Source organism: Rhopalosiphum padi, chromosome 1 (genome assembly GCF_020882245.1).
Source record: "Rhopalosiphum padi isolate XX-2018 chromosome 1, ASM2088224v1, whole genome shotgun sequence".
NCBI lineage: Eukaryota > Metazoa > Arthropoda > Insecta > Hemiptera > Aphididae > Rhopalosiphum > Rhopalosiphum padi.
The window spans coordinates 41,731,236-41,750,514 of NC_083597.1; the positions used below are offsets into that span (position 1 = coordinate 41,731,236).

The 19,279-nt window shown below is 30.4% G+C and overlaps 3 protein-coding genes across 3 annotated transcripts; all 3 read right to left on the reverse strand.

The window, feature by feature from the left end:
- Positions 1-1,387: 1,387 nt before the first annotated feature.
- Positions 1,388-3,441, reverse strand: LOC132932029 (glycerol kinase 2-like). Its single transcript, XM_060998199.1, has one exon. It carries the CDS (start codon positions 3,294-3,296, stop codon positions 1,464-1,466), a length of 1,833 nt encoding a protein of 610 aa, XP_060854182.1. The 5' UTR covers positions 3,297-3,441; the 3' UTR covers positions 1,388-1,463.
- Positions 3,442-6,180: 2,739 nt separating this feature from the next.
- On the reverse strand, positions 6,181-10,245 carry LOC132917567 (uncharacterized). The gene is made up of 7 exons (XM_060978363.1): positions 10,193-10,245; positions 9,144-9,874; positions 8,931-9,021; positions 7,562-7,661; positions 7,349-7,468; positions 6,630-6,788; positions 6,181-6,366 (listed from the first exon to the last, which is right to left on the reverse strand). The coding sequence occupies exons 2-7, from the start codon at positions 9,865-9,867 to the stop codon at positions 6,304-6,306; spliced, it is 1,257 nt and encodes a 418-aa protein (XP_060834346.1). The 5' UTR covers positions 9,868-9,874; positions 10,193-10,245; the 3' UTR covers positions 6,181-6,303.
- Positions 10,246-13,236: 2,991 nt separating this feature from the next.
- LOC132916896 (elongation factor Tu, mitochondrial-like) lies at positions 13,237-18,499 on the reverse strand. Its single transcript, XM_060977328.1, has 8 exons — positions 18,287-18,499; positions 18,148-18,200; positions 17,882-18,083; positions 15,861-16,027; positions 15,507-15,792; positions 15,221-15,439; positions 14,028-14,325; positions 13,237-13,618 (listed from the first exon to the last, which is right to left on the reverse strand). Exons 1-8 carry the CDS (start codon positions 18,327-18,329, stop codon positions 13,438-13,440), a joined length of 1,449 nt encoding a protein of 482 aa, XP_060833311.1. The 5' UTR covers positions 18,330-18,499; the 3' UTR covers positions 13,237-13,437.
- Between the last annotated feature and the right edge of the window lie 780 nt (positions 18,500-19,279).

Sequence of the window (19,279 nt, forward strand, 5' to 3'; positions counted from 1 at the left end):
GGGGGGTACCATTATAGCGGTATCGCAGCCCACTGGGTATTAATTATTGGTAGCCCTATTATTATGGACCATAGATATTGCTCGGCTCAATTATATGCTATGCCAGTACAAATAGTACAATTAAAACAAAATAAATATAGAATACTTATAATTATTGAAAAATATTTTATAAATAGTATGTTGTTTTAATCTTGATCGAAATTGTTGACATTAATGACATTATACTTGATAGACGACAGTTGTAAGATTATATAATTACGGATTAAAATTTAAAAATAAATTATTACTGTCTTATTAACTTCTTAAGACAGTGATATAAATATAAATTACATAGTAAAAATCAATCTCACGTTATTGATTTTGTAAATTATTTAAGAACTCTTAATTTCAAACTCCAAATAATTTATTGATTTTCAATTAACTGCATGCTAACAGCCTACTTAAATATTTTTTGTAAAAACGCCCTAAAAAATAAATAAAAATTTTGATTATCTATCTAAAAATCAACTACTACGATGTCCTCGAAAAACGGTTTTTTTCAAAAAAACTACATTACTAACATGCAATATTTGGGCGAAAGAGTAGGTTTTTAAATTCGAAACTTCACAATATATCGATTATGTGTGTTTCCGAGACGCTTAACGCATATAAAAACGTAAATAAAGTCAATTTTAATATAGGTTAAAACACATTACAAAGAACCTTTTATTGATTTTTTAAAGTTTAGGTTTAAATAGAAATTTTTGATGAATTTCTACCAATAAAATAGTTTGTAATTTTCAAAAAATTCTAACTTGAAATGCTTATAAAAAAAACATTGTGGCAATAAATTTTCGATATTTTTTAATTGGAAAATGAATAACCATTTGCTATGAACTTTAATGCATTTCAATTAATTTTACCCATTTAAATCAAAAATCTCAATTGTCTATGAAATATATAAATAATACATTTTATGAAATTTTCTAGTTTTTGTGATTCTTCGTTTTTTAATTGTAACAAAAATAAAGTAATCAATTTAGTCTAAGACTAGTAAAATGTAAAAATCAGTATACAAGTATTTTCAATTTACGTTCATGGCCCCCCTCCGGATTGCGTGCAGACCGCGCAGTTTGGGAAACGCTGTATATAGACTAAGGAATCCCCCTCCCTGTCCAAATAAATACAATACAATCGTGTGGACACTATACCGACACTACTTATTAATGAAATTGTAGGCGTTAGTGTTGCAAATGTTTTATAGAGTAAAAAATATCATTTTTTTTATTTTAGAAAATTGTATATATATCGGATAAATGTTTATTCGATTTTAAATCACAAATTTAACTCCTCTATCCCGAAGTTTTCGTTTTAATTTCATCGATACATTAAATTATGTATAGTTAAAATAATAATGTGTCAGTAAAAATTGTGTAATTTAAGTCTTTAGATCATACAAGCGTCAACCTCAAGCATAAAATCGTTCACGCGGATTCGCACACGGTGTTGTTGGTGGCGGACGAACCGTCGGCGATCGCGTCGCGGTGCGGATGAGTGTTAGGCGTAAAATAGCTGCGCACGGTGTAGAGCAGATCGTACACTTTCATGCTGTACCAGTAACCGACCCGGCGAAGCATGTTGGTCAATTGCGATACGCCTAAGCGGCCCGGCCGTTGGTCGGCGGACGCCGTCGCGTACCAGTCGCTCAACTCGCGGCCGTCCACGGCCACCCAGCCGTAACTCCTGCGCACCGCCTTCGCCCATTGACCGTCCCACGCCGACCGCTGTTCGGCCGTGGACGTCGGCACGTAGTGGACGGTTTCGTGCCGGTCCGCGTACTCGATGTTCAGCGCGGCCGCCGCCATCCGGGCCGCGCCGGTGACAGCCATGTCCGGCCGGTTTACCGCCAGTCCGTGGCCGGACACGTCTGCCAGCCGCCGCATCAGGCCGTCCAACTCCGAGCACGGACCGTCCACGTGCACGGGTACCGCGAGTGTGGACGCCGAACCGGCGACCACGCACCGGACAATGTCGTTGGTGCTGTGGCAGATCGAGTCGACGGCCGCGTCGATCAAGTGCGCGCGTCCCGTGCGGTCGCCGATGCCGCACACCACAGGACGCGCGTCCGGCCGCCCGTACGGCGCCGACGGCAGGCCACCGAACGCCGGCACCATGTACGCCTTGCGGCCGGTCTTTGCGGCCGCGCCCCCCGAAGCGTAGGCGTTCATACACTCGTCCCACGACTTGGCCAGTCCCATGTTCTTCAGCCAGTGGACGACATCGGTGGCCCTGGACACGGCCAACAGTCCGTACACGATTTTCGGACGTTTCCGGTCGGCCATGTTCGGTTCGCAGTAGCCGACCACGGGTCTCGGGCCCCGGGCCGGTTGTCGACGGGGCGGGCCGCGGTCGTGCGCGCCCAGCGCGACTACCGTCCGGTCGGTCAACGTGACGGCCACCTGTCCGCGGCGGTAACACGCCTGCGCGTATAGCGCGGCGCCAGGACGGGCCATCGTCACGTGCACGGACAGCCCGTACAGACGGCCCACCACGATCACCGCGGTCGACCGCTTGTCCGGCCGCCGGAGCGCCGGCCAAGAGGCGGCCGTCAGACCGCGGGACCGCATGGCGTCCCGGTCCCAGCACAGCGTGGCCAAGTTCAGCAGTCCGGTGTACGACGCGTTCGTCACGTCCGTCTGGTACGTCTCGCCGGCCGTCAGCTTCCACGTCAGCCACGCGTCCAGCGTACCGAACCGGCAGCTGTCCGCTGTGCACTTCACGGCCGCCGACCGCTGGAGCAGCCATTCGGCGGCCGCGGCCGTCCCGCCGTCGGCCATCCGGGCGTCCGACCAGTGGACGAGGTTATGCACCGCCTTGCCGGTGACCGCGTTCCACGCCACCAGCGTGGCCATCTCGTTGGCGATCGCCACCGATTTGATGTACGTGACCGGCGTGCCGTCCCGACACATCGTGTCCACCGCGTCGGCGATCACCCGCAGCACCGCGTCCCATACGACGTTCGCGTCTTGTTCCACGTGGCCCGAGCCGATCGGCGGCTCCTTCGCCTCCGAACAGCTCACCCGCTGACAGTTTGCCGAGTCGGCGGACGGCGAGTGCGGCCGATCGTCGTCTACCTCGGCCGACTGATGTGCGTTCGTATCATTTCTCTCGGCTTTCCGGCCGCCCGGCTCTACGGTTAATAACGGAAACGTCTCCGCCGACGTGACCACTTCGCTACCGTCCCTGTTCGATATTACCGTGAACCGAACTTGGTCCGACTCGACGGACAGTACTGCTATGGCTTCTATTTGCTTCATTTTTTTTTAGTTACGACGTCTGCACGACGACATAGTGGAATTCTGATGTTTTGATTATGTTTTTGTTTACTTGTTGCTATGGTACGTCAAATGTAAACGAGTGATTTGCACACACAGTTTATAATACGATAATGTAAATACCTGAAGAATGATAAAATATGTCGATTGACTATAAAATAATGATAACGCGAGTGCTTTTTAACCAACGTATTTAATGTTTTGACGAACACGAAATATTTATAATTTATCAGTCATACTTATACAAAACAATATGTCACGTATTTACGTTTAAAACGTGTAATATAATGAAGAAATCAATAACACTTTAATTTTAGATACCTATTAATATTTAATACCTATTGTTAATCCTCTTTAAGGCGACGAAACGCTTACCTATGCATTTATGGAACATTGTTACACGCACCACAATAATTGACTTATGTCATCATTTATGACTTTTAATGTTTTTTACATACCATTTTTAATGAGGCACACTAAAAATTTCATTTAATAGTTATTACGACAATATTTTTGACTGATTTATGCATTTTATTATTTTTCAATACTTTTAATATCGTACATAAAATTTAATTTGTATGCAATTTGTATTTCATCATTAGATATAAATACTACTTAAGACGTTTTATTTTGTGACTATATTATATAAGTAAAGACCGGATTTTGCATTATAATGCTTGTTCATACTTTTATAAGCAATTACACGCAGTAAATGGATTCTCATCAATAATATACCGGCACAACACAAAAATTGAAAATCTTTTAAAAAATATAATATTACGTTTCCTTAGATCATTATTACTTATTATTTGGTAGATTGGTACTGCCTATATGATGTCAGATGGCGTCTCCAACTATCCGAGTACGACTACAAAATAGTTTTCAACATTCTAATACCGACTGCTTATCACGCATACGCCTGATTCAGGATTTCTACTTCAGACACTAGTTTCGTAGATTTCGAACTATAGAAAAAACATGCAATTATAAATACGAACTTCCCGCTGATCATCGGGAATATGAAAAACGATAAACCAAATGCAGGGCGTATCAATATATATTTTATGTTTCGTATAATATTTTACTATACCTATTGTTAAAGTTAATGTTATACCTACTTGTAAAAATTAAATAAATGTATTATCAAAAAAATACCAATTCATATTATGTTTGACTAATTACTTTATTAGCATAAATATAATATATTAAAACAAAAGTGGATATCTCTCTGCTGAGCACATATATGGATGTGTTAAATTTGAATGCAATGACAGCTATTATTGTATACCTACGAAAAACGATTCTGAACGGAGATGATTTGTCAGTCTGGAAATCATGTGTCACAATGTTTACTCGGGATGAACTCCGAAACTATAAATAATAATCCAACTAATAATATATTAATTATATTATGAATCTTCTTGATTTTTTTTTTTAAACGAAAGAGTCACAGAGGAGGTTTCTATCGCAATAGCATTTGTTTAAATTAAAAAACCTCTGAGTTATTTACTAAAATAAACGTGTATTATTAACGTGTTGATTGTATAAATCGTATACCTATAAATATACGAGTACATATACACATAGGCGTTAATTGGGGGGACTTAGCGGAGCTTAGCCCCTTACATATTTTAAAGTTTTTCAAGAAATTTAAGGTTATTTTTTAGAGAAAATTATAAAATGTAAGACGTAATTCCTTATCAGAATATCCGATAGATATATGTGTAAATGTGTTATGTGAACATTTAAGCTTCGTGTATGAATTTTGTATTGTAAATTTATAATAAAATTAAAATGATTGAGCTATACGTTAATATTTTATAACGACAACGATAAAAAGTTATGTATTATACATTTATACGCCGTTAAGTAAATAATTTTGAAGTTTTTAAATACCTACATCTTAATATCTTATATAATAAATGTTACAATAAAATTGTTCTGTTTATAATTTAAGCCCCCCCCTTCTAACAAGTCAATTTTATATAATTATGTATATAGTGCATATACATATACTACATATGTTCTCGATGCATTCCGAAACTACTCAACCGATTTTGATGAAATTATGATCAATGTGTGTAATTTTATCTCCGCTATAAGATACTAGATAGGATAGTTTTTATCCCGGTTAATGACCTCATAAATATATTACCTCTTTATTATGTTTAGGGCTGTGAGATTATTTAATGGTTTATTCGAATAATATATTATTTTTAACAAATGATACATAAGCGGTTAATCGATTGAAAAAATGCAACTCTATATAGGCGGGACAGTTATAGGCAACCAAACTTAACGCGGATGCATTTTGTACGGGCGACGAAGTGCACGGGGACAGCTAGTAAGTTATAAAATATGACTTACCCAATTCATTGCATATTGATTTTCATATCGAATATTTTTATCTTATCTATTTCGTCTAACATTATCGACTTATTGTCATTTGTCCATACTACGGACTGACAGACTGATGACTTTAGTTCGAAGTGTACATTCGGCAATATTATAATAATATAATTATAAAAACGTGTTAATTTTATATACCATTGTCTGTGTTAGCTATTTTACAATGTCTAAGTATCCAAGTTCAAAATGATATCACTTAGAATATGGATTAACATGTATTGTTACTTAAAGTTTTTCCAATAACGAATAAATTGTATATTTTTTCTTCACAATCATAAAATATATTGTAGAGGTAGGTATATATAATATTGTCGTTTATTTTTTTCCATCATTAATGTTTTAATTTTATAATTTAAAATTTTACAATAAATAAATATATCTAGCTGTAATAATCAAAAATTATTTTGCATATTTTGTGCTTTTTATTTGCATATTTGAAACTTTTTAAGTGGATATTTTAAAATTGTAAATGCATATAAATCCGGTATTTAATAATAAGTAAAATAATGTTATGTCTTATGTGCTATGTCCAACATTTGAATACAATTCCCCACTACTAGTTTCGTCATAATAATATAGCCTACGTCTTCTTTGCACACATCTTTTCCAACACTGATAATATTGAATACGTTGTCCGCATGATCTATATGAACAGACATAAAATCATATTGTTGCCTTTTAATGCATTAAAAACATAATAATAAAATGCATTGTAAATTCGTAACACAATTCAATTTAATTGTATGAAATTCGTTAACACAACGAACGACGTTTGATTTTATATAAATTAGATACGAACAACGAGTGAATAGTTATTTAATATAAAATATGTGATGTCGTAAAATTATATTCCTTAAGACATGTCTGCTTAAGGCATTAAAATAAGAGACAAAAAATTGTACGTACATCAGTAAACATTTTGAAATTTACTATTTTATTTTTCGTCACTTGTAGTCTCAGATTTTCGGCGTTATTCATACGCATGGCATATAGTAGTAGAGTTTTATGTTGTACACTGCTTTGCGTCCAATCACTGCTATACAGAGCAAAATTTATCGAATCTTTCTAAAAACAATGTGAAAAATGACGTAAAATGGTTGTGACAAGTCGGTAAAACGATGAGGTATAAGATATATTAATTAAATATTAAATCGTTCGTGATTCAAAGAACTACAGTAAAGTACCAACAGACTACACACTACTTTATATTATAATACTAAATACTAATATGATATAACGTAAATTAATAATAAGGGCGTTGAATCGATCTGGTCGTAGTCCGGCCGTGTTGTGTATAGTGCGTTGGGTTAAGGCGCGTGGGTAAAAAGCACAGTACAAACGCTTTAATATAAATTATCATATTATTATGAATTAAATAGGTTTTATTTTTTATTTAAATAAAATGAAAACGTATGACGTCACTTGTAAATTTCGTTGAGTAGCCAGACACGTTATGCATAGAGCAGTGTAAATATATTACCGTATGGCATAACGAGTATAATACATTAATCATTAAGCGTGTACGACAAATGTTACGTTTTAAATGTTATACAATTATTCAAAAACTATTAATTGTTATACGTAATAAAAATAATAGTTTAGATTTATTCAACTATGTAACGTACTTGTTGGTTGATATTGTTAAATAAGTAGCAGATAACATAAATGTGGAATGTAAAGGTCGATCCCGCTGCAAATAGTCTTAAGTTCATCGCAGCCATTAATGATATATTATTAAAATAGTTCTAAATAAAGTAAAATCACCACCCGGTAAATATCCGATTTCTCACATATAATGTATTTATTTATAATAATAAACTAAATAAAATAAAATTTACCATCATTATGATACAGGCCAATAGAATTATTATTAAAGACTCAGAAGCTAATTGAGCAAGTACCACAGGTTGAAATACTCGGTAAATGTTTCTCATGTTTCTGTAATTAAATTATTTTATGAATGAATCTGAGCATAACAAGTTTAGTGGAATAAAAGACTATATTGCTGATTGATATTATAGTGAAATTTGATTCCTGCAGTTGGTAATTTTGTAAATGATGTAATGTAATATTCTAATATTATTTATTGTATGATTAAAGATCTCGCCGAAGCCCGAAGATAATAATTTAATATAAAGAAATCATTAAAAAATTGTTGTACTAAAAAAAAATTTAGTTATTTAAAATCATAACTAGGTATATAGTATAGTTAAATTAACATAACTATCGTTAAAATAATTATCAGAAGCTGAGATAAATAATAATGTTGTAAAAAAGTATATTTTAGACAATAAAAGAAAAATATTGGTATTTAAAACGAACAGTTATGAATATTGCAGAATATTAAACTTAACCACCGATTTTAGATTCGTGTATAAATTTATAATTTTAAAGTTTTCAAGATAAAAAATAAAAGTTAAACAACCCATATTTTCTATTTGTATGTGGACACCTATATTATATGGCTATAAATATATAGTCGCAATAATTGCGAAAAATAAGAATAAACATTATCTAGGTCTATGTCTAAATATTATGAAACGAATATTTAATACGACACATGAAATAAACTTTAAACGAATACCTAGTCATAATAATATTATAGGTTCCATAAGCGTGCCCAAGCACGTCCTGCTGTAATTTTTCATAGGCCGAAGTGTCCAATGTCTCAATAAAATTTCCCATACATGTATAAATTGTAATAAACATTCTTTAATTACCAAAATCAGTTTTAGATTTTATTTTTTAAAGTGTGTTTGAAAAATTAATATAATTCACTGTTTCACTGTGTGCACTCTATTGTTGAAATTTGAAAGTTTGTATACAGTTAAAGAGTTTAACGTATAGACGTGTAGGGATTAGTACTGTATAATAAACATTATTATGAGTTAATTCATAATTGTAATTGTGTTCTGAGAAACCAATTGTTCGATGTTTTACTTGTGATTATATCTATCATTAATAACATTATTAATACTTATTTATTTATCCTATTTTATTTTATTTGAACTTTAATGTTAAAATGTTAACCTGCCAAGATTACTCTTTCGGAAATGATATGTGGTTGTGTGCAAATTGTATTTTTCTATTATATGTAAATTAAAATCATATATTAAGTTTAAAAAGTCTATAGTAGTCTTAATATAGAAGGCTGATAATAATATGTCGGCACTATACCTACTTTTGGTGTCTGCACACTATACTTACTCAATGACACGTTGTTGATCGTAAATTATACTCTTAAAATCAAACATAATTTCCGATTCATTATGATGTTTAACCATTTTTGTGCGATTATCTTGACATCATATGATACGGGAATGAAAAAAAAAATGGTAATCGATATAGACGCGTAATTATTTATATATCTTACGATTATAACAAACTAAAAGCATACATATTTGTATAAGTATAACTTACTCTTAACATCATTGCGTGTAATGTTGAATTTACTGAAAGAATTTGCTATAGTGTTTAACTGATACTTGAACGTAATACTCATCGACATCAATAGTACATCGAAATTCATTGTGCAATGGCCCCATAGGATCAGAACAATAAATTCTATATAGTAATAAATCATGAAATTGTCGTTGTAGAATTGATCAGTGACAGGGAATACGAAATTCAATATGTTGAAGCGGTAATTGTAAATCTTGTTTTCGACTTCTACTTTAAAAAAATAGTTTGTGACAAATAACGGAGCAAATGCCCAAGATATTGTAAGATTCATCCACATAAACATAATTAGTATCGAATATGATTTGGACTTCATTTGGCCATCTTTGAGTAAGCGTCGATCATGATATTTATAAGACAAGTCGTCGATAGATGTCATCTGTATGCAGTTCCATATAGTATCTGAATTTACGATTGTGTAATAAAGTTTAGAAATCGAAAGCAGATCGGATGTAAATAACATCGAATATTGCATTACTGTATTGATGTCGTCCAGAAAATAATATATGTTTAAAAGAAATGTAATCATTGCTGATACCAGGATCAACGTTTGAACTACGGACAGACATTTAAACACGTTGTGACCAAAGATTTTTGGACTTCGCGAATCCAATAAATGGTATAATCCAGTCATTTTCATTAATCGAGTATTGATCATCAAATTATTCTCGTTCTTCGAAGCCATTTTTGTCCTGGTAAATATTCAAGTGTCATATTTATTTAATTATTAATACTATATAATCTAAGTGGACTTTAAAGTACTTTTCTGTAGGTACATATTATAATATTATATATTTACAATTTACATAAACTATAAATAATTCGTTAAAATTGATTGACTTTACTTTTAAAGTACATTCAATTATATTGTTATTATTTATTATTACATATTATACTTTATATACCAATCGGTACCTCTAGACAGTCTAGACTATGAGCCAAATAGCTCAAAAACTACTAGCTACTCCAACATCTTCTACAAATGTTAAATAAGTTGTGGGTAAACTTACCAAAAAATAGCTAGATATGATAGTGTTTAGAACAATCAGACATGTACGTCGACAAAGGATTAATGACTAATAGAAACTGATGAACTGCCTCATCAACCGACCAACTAGATTATCTAGGTATATATATATAATTTTAGGACCAGTATAGCCAGTATATAATTACATTAATTATACACGAATATCAATAAAAATAAATGCATGTATTCACGATTTTTTTAATATTTATAATAGTACCTAATACCTATGTATATTTAATTATACGTGTATTTAATTGAATATTCATAAATCAACCTTTAAATATAAATGTATATACGGATTTAATATATATTATATGTTAGATACATTATAATCATATGTTTGAAAGCTTAATGTCACGGTAGGTTGGTTGAACAGCGATAAGGGAGAGTTAGTGGTTAGTGTTTTTAAACATTTTAAATTATATAAACAAAGAACAATGACAAATATAGCAACTTCGGAAGAATGAACGATCAATACCACCATTAAAAAAAACTTACACTGGCTCGCTGGTATTTGGGTTCTCGTTGCAGGATCTAGCACGGCAATTAGTGGTATAATTATGTAATATATAAGTACCTACCTATTATTATTTATTATAATTATATAAAAATATAGTATATTATGTATTTTATATTGACGAATCAAACATTTTCCGGACTATAATATGCATTCATGTGATTACAGTTCTTGGCATGAACAATGATAATATGCTACTATTAGATGTTTCTTCTAATCGTCTTAATAAAAAAGTTATGTCAATTTGGAATGAATCCGATTTTTAACGTCCAGAGCACTCTTCTTTCTCTTAATTTTTTTTATTAGTAAATTTTATTTCTTATATAATAAAAATACTATTCTTGGAACCACATCAAAACGCATACCACTCTGCATCACATTTACCACCCATTTAATTACATATATAGGTATTAGGTAGTAAACAAGTTTTAAAACTAAAATATTCTGTTTTTTTTCATCATGCTACCTGATCAAACACGTAATCCCTTCAGAATAGAGAATTATTATGAATATTAATGTTTTTCAAAAAAGTTAATAGTATGTATGAGACAACCAGACAACATAGTGTTAAATATTTATGCGTTGGCTAAATATTTTTGGATATAATCCTTATACCATTTTTGACATATATAATATCTATAAAAAATAAATTAACGAGTATAATTATGACAAAAGTTGGGCGTAGTACAAATTAGAAATAACTTGTAATAAAGATGTTTAAATGTGAGCAAGGGTTAGCTATTAGAAATTAATTTTCTAAAACATAGTATTTTTTTGGAATTTTGGGAGAACGAATCTACGAATCACCTAACCTTTGTGTAGTTAAATTGCCTATCCAGTACGCCATATTATCGTAATCTTATTGTAAGAAATAGAACAATAATTATACAATATAGCCATGTAGGTAATATTATTAAGACATCGGGAAAGTATTGCCATGAATTGGAACATTCTTTAAAAATTACAATATGCCATGGCTCTCACTTATTTTTTAAATAGATTCGGTTTTGGCTTTTGCAAAATATAAGGTGTTTGGAATCTAGTTACTAGTTGATTTAAAAAAATAATAATGTTTTTTTAAATAATTTATAGTTTTTATTGGAACACAACAGATTCGTTATTTATTTTATTTTAAAATAGATGTTTTAATTTTCAAAGTTATAACTTATAATAAATTGAATACAACATACAAATAATTTGAAATCAAAATAAGTGAAAAAGAAATGGTACTAATTAACTGTACTACTTAAATTCTGTTAATAAATATTTATATTTCATAATAATTTTTAGAAAAATTAAATAAACGTACTTACCTGCAGTGCAGAATGATTTTTTTTAAATAGTGATCAAAATCATCTATTTTTACTCTAAATAGAACCAGCTGCAGCATGACTAAGTGTCAAGCAAGCTGAGATTATTTAAAATCATTTAATCTGAGTAAAATTGCATTTGTTTCTTAAGATAATATGGATCTAATAATATAAACATAACACCATTATAGGTGATAAACCAACTTGCACAAGTAGATACTTAATAATTGAGCATATACTCTAATTGTAATGAGATGAGACTTAGACGGTGGTCAGACAACACCCATTTGTCACATCTGCACGCCTGCTGTGTAGCAAAGCCACACCCATGCCCACAAGTTAGTTACCGAGGTCTCATCTCATCCCGAATAGAGTAAAAGCAGTGGTAATGCCATACCCTTTCCAAGAAATGTTCAAAGTTTATAATATTATTATATTAAGCTCGAATACCACTTATAAAAATACATACAATTAAAGAAATATATGTAATATTATAATTTAAAAGTATCAAATTGGTTTTAGTTAGTAAACATATTATTTGATAATTTTAATATAAAATTATAAACAATAATGTAAACCCGGGAAGTAGTACTACTATATAGTACATAAGGTACTATATGTTAGTATGTTACATAGTGTATTACTCGGTATAACTTGAAATGACTATAAAAATGTTATATGTTTAGGTTATTATAAGAAAAGTTTATGAGAAACTTAGTATTTTATTTTCAAACCTCAGCTATTATAATTGAACATTTCAAACCATAAAATAATTTCCAAATTTTCACACTCGTTGTTTTAGTTCTAGTAAAGACAACTTATAAAATTTTTTTGTACATTGTTACAAAATTAAAGATCAAAGCATTTTTTGTTTTACTTAATTTCCAATGACAAAAAAAAAAATCACATACATTGTAGAGTAAAACCAATATATTTTCATCTTTCTACTAAAAACCAATAATATTAGCCTATGGAAAAATATTTTTAATAGTAATTTAAACAAATCAGGAACAAAATATGTAATCATGTTAGATATAAGAAATTAATTTTTATAAACACAATTTTTTGTTCTAAGTATTGTTAAATAATGTATGAACCTAAATTACTTTAAACTAAATTTAATATTTATTTTTGCATTGCCTACTATTATAATTCTAAAGTAAACTTTTTAGTTGATACTCAATAACACAAAATAAACAGTTGTTTTAATAAAATGTATTTTATTTTTTTAAATACGTTTCAAAAGTACAATATAACTGTTAAACGTATAATAGAGCTTACATTTAAATATATTAAAACTACAATATTATCAATAATGCACTTTGTGAGAACAGAGATAGACAAAATGATAACTTTATGTACATACTGGAGTTGCAATGTCATTGAAGAATACTACTTGACTTATTCAGCATTTTTCTTTTCTCGGGCTTTCTTACCTTCCAATAATCCTCGCCTTTCATCATCTAATAACCTTTTCTTAATTTCAGTAATCACTCCAGTTCCTACTGTAGCTCCAGCCACACGCAATGTGAATCTCTGTCCCTTTTCTAGAACCATGGGTCTAATCATCTTCAATTCAACACTAGAAAAATACAGTTGTAATTATTATATTTAATAAAGATTATTATTACAATACCATAAAATACTAAACCATATTTTTAAAAACAAACATAACATTAACAATAGATTCTATTTATTAAGCATGCCAAAATTCTCCTAATATACTTATATCGTCATTCTTATTTCTATTATTATTACACATAAATAAAAATTGTTTTTTTTTTGGCAATAGCCAAACGTTCTTATCTGATTTCAATGTTTACATTGATGTATTTTTTAAATCCATATTATAAGAAGTGCATTACAATATATCGTATAATACAATAAAAATAAAAAAATAAAATAAAATATTAACAAGTAAAGTAATTTGTTTAATTAATCATAATTTCTAGTGATTGTGTTAATAATATTGTAAAAATGTTTATACTTACGAGCAATCTTCACCAGGCATTACCATCTCTTTGCCAACAATGTTCAATTGGCAAGCACAATCCCAAGTCTTTGAATACATTTGCAATTGTTGAAAAGGTACAAGTGGTTTACCATTTCCACCTTCTTCTTTGTTTAACACATATACCTGAGTTGAGACAAAGTCTTGCATTTTGACAGTTCCTGGTTTAGCTAACACCATTCCACGTCTCAAATCATCACGTTTTGTACCTTTAATTAAGGCTCCCAGTTGATCTCCTGCTTGAGCCTCTTCAAGGATTTTGTGGAACATTTCAATCCCTAAAAATATGTATTTTAATATCGATGATTATTTTACATAAATTATGAAATAAAATTTTAAACATGCAAATTGCATTTACATATTACTATTGTAATGTATTATGTTGCATGCTGTTACATAACTTATGGATACACATTTTTACTATTTTAATTTTAGTGTTTGACTATTAGGCAATAAATAAGTCAGTGATATATAAATTAAAATAAAATCTATTTTATACAGTGTATAATTGTATGCATTATAATTATATATTATATAATTAATTCATACAGTCAATTAAGTTATAGGTAATATCAAAATTAACATAATTGTAAGGTATTTACATAAGACTGGTTTATTTATATTTTTGATAAGTTCAGGAAAGGTAATAAAAGAAATAATTATTATAAAAATATGAAGCAATAACATGTTTAAGGCTCATGGTAGAGTAGTAATCAGTAACTAGTCATAATAATAATATTATAAACAAATATATAAACATATTATGTTATAATAAAAATAAATGTTTGACTAAAATATTATTTAATTTTATCCCATGAAATTTTAATAATTTTATAATAATATACAATACTACATAGTTTGAAGGCAATTCATCTGATTTTTTAAACTATAATCAAAAGGTGTGAGTAATTTACAATAATACATATTGTTACTTAGAAATGTTGGTTTGGATTTATTAATATATATTAAGATTATAAAATCATGTTAACATATTTTATTACACGGATCTATGTAGATAGTATTATTATGATTAAAACATGAAGTAAACAAATATATTACTGTCTATCTTCTCATTTAGCAATAACTGATATTAAAAACTGTTCGTATATTAGTACCTATCAATATCTTTATTATCAATGGTGAACTTAATTAATATACACTAAATATAATTACCAGTAATTGTAGATTTTATAACTTTGTTATAACCAACGAATTCACATTCATTTCCTTTTTTAATTATGCCTCGTTCCAATCGGCCAGTTACCACTGTACCACGTCCTGGAATGGAATAAACATGTTCTACTGGCAACATGAAAGGTTTATCTAAATCACGAATTGGTTGTGGAACATATTTATCTACTTCATTCAGTAGAGTTTCAATAGCTTTTTCTCCTACAAATAAAATAAAAAATTACATTTTTAGAAGAAATACAGAAAAATAATATTTGAATTGTATTACCAATTTCAGGTTCTTTTCCTTCAAGGGCACAGAGTGCTGAACCTTTAATAACTGGCAAATTGTCTCCATCAAAACCCATTTCAGTCAATAGTTCTCTAATTTCCATTTCAACTAATTCAACCATTTCTGCATCAGCTGCATCTACTTTATTAATGAATACAATAATATGACCGATTCCTATTTGTTTTGCTAATAATAAATGTTCTCTGGTTTGAGGCATAGCTCCATCAGTTGCAGCTACTACTAAAATAGCTCCGTCCATTTGATTAGTTCCAGTAATCATGTTCTAGTTATAAAAACATTGTAATAAATAAATACTTGGTAAGCTAAGTAAATATTTCATTGATTTGTTACCTTAATGTAATCAGCATGTCCTGGGCAATCAGTGTGGCTGTAATGTCTAGCTTCAGTTTCATACTCAACATGAGCAACGTTAATGGTGATTCCACGGGCTTTTTCTTCAGGTGCATTATCAATGTCAGCATATTGTTTCATCTTGGCCATTTTTTTTGATGACAAAACTAAAAATCAAATGTCGTATATTAAATAATAGTGTATTTAATAAAAACTAGACTTAGTTAAAAAAAAAATATAAAAAAATATATATACTTATTGAAATATTTGAAATTGGTAAGTAGTAAACCAAATATTAATTTAAAAAAGTAGGTTAATAAAAAATATGATTATCTATCTTTATCGATCATTAATTTATTTTAGTATATAATAAAATATTTTTAAGTTAAGTTCACGTTTACCTTAGTATTGTCAGATACTACATATTAGGAGGAGGAAATCCCAATTTTAAGATTAGTGTCTCACTTTTTTAATTTTATTTATATGATAAAAATAAGTATTTTTTTATCTATACATGGTTTGTGGCTAAATTATATAAAATTGACACCATTGAGGCATTGCCACTACCATTGTTCAATCATGAACTATAATTACATATACAGTAGAGCGTCAATTATCCACATCACAGAATTTTTGTACAAATTTATTTTTTGTTTAATTTAATTTAGTTTTATCATTTGTTATGTTTGTTTTATTGTGAATATTATATATATTATGAAATGTGAGATTATTTTATTATTTACTATAGCTCACTCTAATGTATCATATTATTATAGGTGCATTATTCTCACAATAAATTAGTTTTTAACTTTATTTGATTATCTGCACCCTCTGCCTCCCTTAGTCACAATTAGTGAAGATAATAAATGCTCTACTGTACTCATAAATATAATATTTTTTTTTTATATAAAAATAACTCAAATATTAATTAACGATTAAATATTTATATTATTAAATAAAAAGTAAAATTTATAAATTGAATATTTATCATTTTATCAAATATGTTTCAGCAATTCCTAAATTGTTAAGACATTTTTCCACATTTGCCAAGGAAATTATAGCCACACTAGTTTATCTATTGTATTGTATAATATATTTATAATTTGTTCTAATATTTTTAGTTATTTATAATTAACTTATAATAAAAAACAAATAATAATATTATTAATTGAGGAATTGGCTGAAATAACTAAATCCAAAGATCTTTCAGAAATCTTCCAAAATCTACAAAAATCGATATATATTACCTACTACCATTGATTTTAGAATATTCTAAAATCAATGCTACTACTAATTAGAAGAGTAAATCTACAGGACATGGTCTGCAACAGTAATAGAACTTTTATTTCAACATTATCGGCTAAAATGAAAGTATGAACTAGTCCGACAGACTAAATTTATCAAGGACTTAAGAATTAAGTAGTAGTCAATTGAAATAGGAAGCTATTAATGATACTATAATGTGTAATAAAATATTGGATATTTAGTATTAAACATGGTACATCTGAGGGTAGTTACATTAATGTTTTACTATTTATAGGTAATTTGTATACAATTTAAAAAAAAAATAATAATATTTCTTCTTGTAATTTTCATATCTCAAACATCAAAAATCAAAATTCATATGTAATTTTATTTTTATTAAATTATGTATTTATTTGTATTATTCAAAGATTGTTATAAATGCTATTTTACTTATTTTTATTTAAGGATATTTAATTTAGGGTCATTTATTATTTTAAAAATAAAATCTAAGATTTAAAAATATAGTCCATTAGGAATCCTATTCAATTCTATATACATTTGAAAAGATGATAAAAATATGGTAGATATTCAAAAAGTTAAGTATTATTGTATTTCAAAATTGATTACATTTATTTGTTGTCTCTAAATGTGTTCTGTAATCAGACAATCGGTAATAAATATTAAACCTTGAATTCAATTGATAGAAACATAGTATGGCATATATTATAATAGGTACATAGATACTTTACATCTACTCTGTTAAAATGAAACATTACTTTTAGTGATGGCAGCTGTGAGTGTGGTTTTGCCGTGATCTACGTGTCCAATGGTACCAATGTTGCAATGAGGTTTGACCCTCTGAAAAACTTTTTTCTCTGAAGGTGCAGCATACATTCGAGCACAACCCACAACCGGACCGATAGGATTCTGTCTTCGCAAAACGTCGTTTAAGCATCTCTGCAGGGGAACATTGTATTTCTGCACAAAACCCAGTCGGTAATGATAAATAAAAAAAATTACACGCCCAGTAGCATATACTCACGTGCAGTGTCTGAAAGTATCTGTTCAGCTGTGCTGGCGATTTGTTCTTGGGCACTGGAAATAAAACAATGATAGAAAATTAGATACAATAGAAAATTCACGTTCGGGGATAGTGTTGTAAGAAAAATTGTAGGACTTACGAGTGTAACAGATTAATTTACTGGTCTTTAACATTGTGGCCATATTGTTGCTTGGCAATGACGTTTAATGAGTGGCCGACTGGGCTGAGTCTGTCTGGATATAGTTATGCTTATGGTATATCATAAAGTTTTAAATTAAGTCGAACCCGAAAAACGCGTGTGGTTGAAGATTGTAGTGAATTATTTTTCTATTATCAAATGTCGGTGTCGGCGAATGAATATATCGTCTTGTATCGCCTTGATAATATAAATTGACGAGCATGTGATTTCAGTATTCATGGAAGAAAAAACGAAAAGCGAAAAATGAAGGATGACGACAATAAAATTACATATGACCAAATGGCGGTGAGACGGCGTCGTGTTCAAATAGTTTTATAGTCGCGGTTGAGATTACAATTATAAATATTTGTGTAATAAACAATAATCTATAATACTATAAAAGTACAACATTATTAGAACCGTATGTATTATTATTAATCAATTTTATAAGTGTAGGTAATAATGAATCAACGAAATTATACACCAACGGCTACGCGGTAAGTTATGATTAACTATAATTTTTTAAAATTATTTTAGGCAAATAAAACAAGCATTTAAAATATAGAAAAAGCTATCAATAATTTGATGTACATAAATATAATTATATAATTTAATTAATATAATTTTAACTTACAATTTATAAATTTATTCTAGTTTTAAAATAACATTATTTAATTGATTATTCTGATTATTGAATTATTCTGAATGCAAAATTTCCTATTTTACTTGTATGTGAGATAGTCGACAGAGACAACACTTGCAGATTTTATTATAGATTTTAAAATGTAGTCGGCAAATTAATAAATTTATATCCCCCCTCCCAATCAATTTTTCTATTGCCAGCCCTGTATACACTTTTTATACATTTAATATATTAATAACTTTAATTTTATCAATCGTGATATTAGGTATAACATGAAATGGTTTGAACATAAAAGTAAAAAAAAATTTCCT

Coding starts and splice junctions, on each gene's coding strand:
- LOC132917567 (XM_060978363.1), bottom strand. CDS start 9,867: ATGGCTTCGAAGAACGAGAATAATTTGATGATCAATACTCGATTAATG. Junction 7,662..8,930: donor GATCAACAACGTGTCATTGA/GTAAGTATAGTG, acceptor ATTTAATTACAG/AAACATGAGAAACATTTACC. Junction 7,469..7,561: donor TGGCCTGTATCATAATGATG/GTAAATTTTATT, acceptor TACTTTATTTAG/AACTATTTTAATAATATATC.
- LOC132916896 (XM_060977328.1), bottom strand. CDS start 18,329: ATGGCCACAATGTTAAAGACCAGTAAATTAATCTGTTACACTC. Junction 16,028..17,881: donor CACAGCTGCCATCACTAAAA/GTAATGTTTCAT, acceptor TTTGATTTTTAG/TTTTGTCATCAAAAAAAATG. Junction 14,326..15,220: donor TATAAAATCTACAATTACTG/GTAATTATATTT, acceptor ACATATTTTTAG/GGATTGAAATGTTCCACAAA.
- LOC132932029 (XM_060998199.1), bottom strand. CDS start 3,296: ATGAAGCAAATAGAAGCCATAGCAGTACTGTCCGTCGAGTCGGACCAA.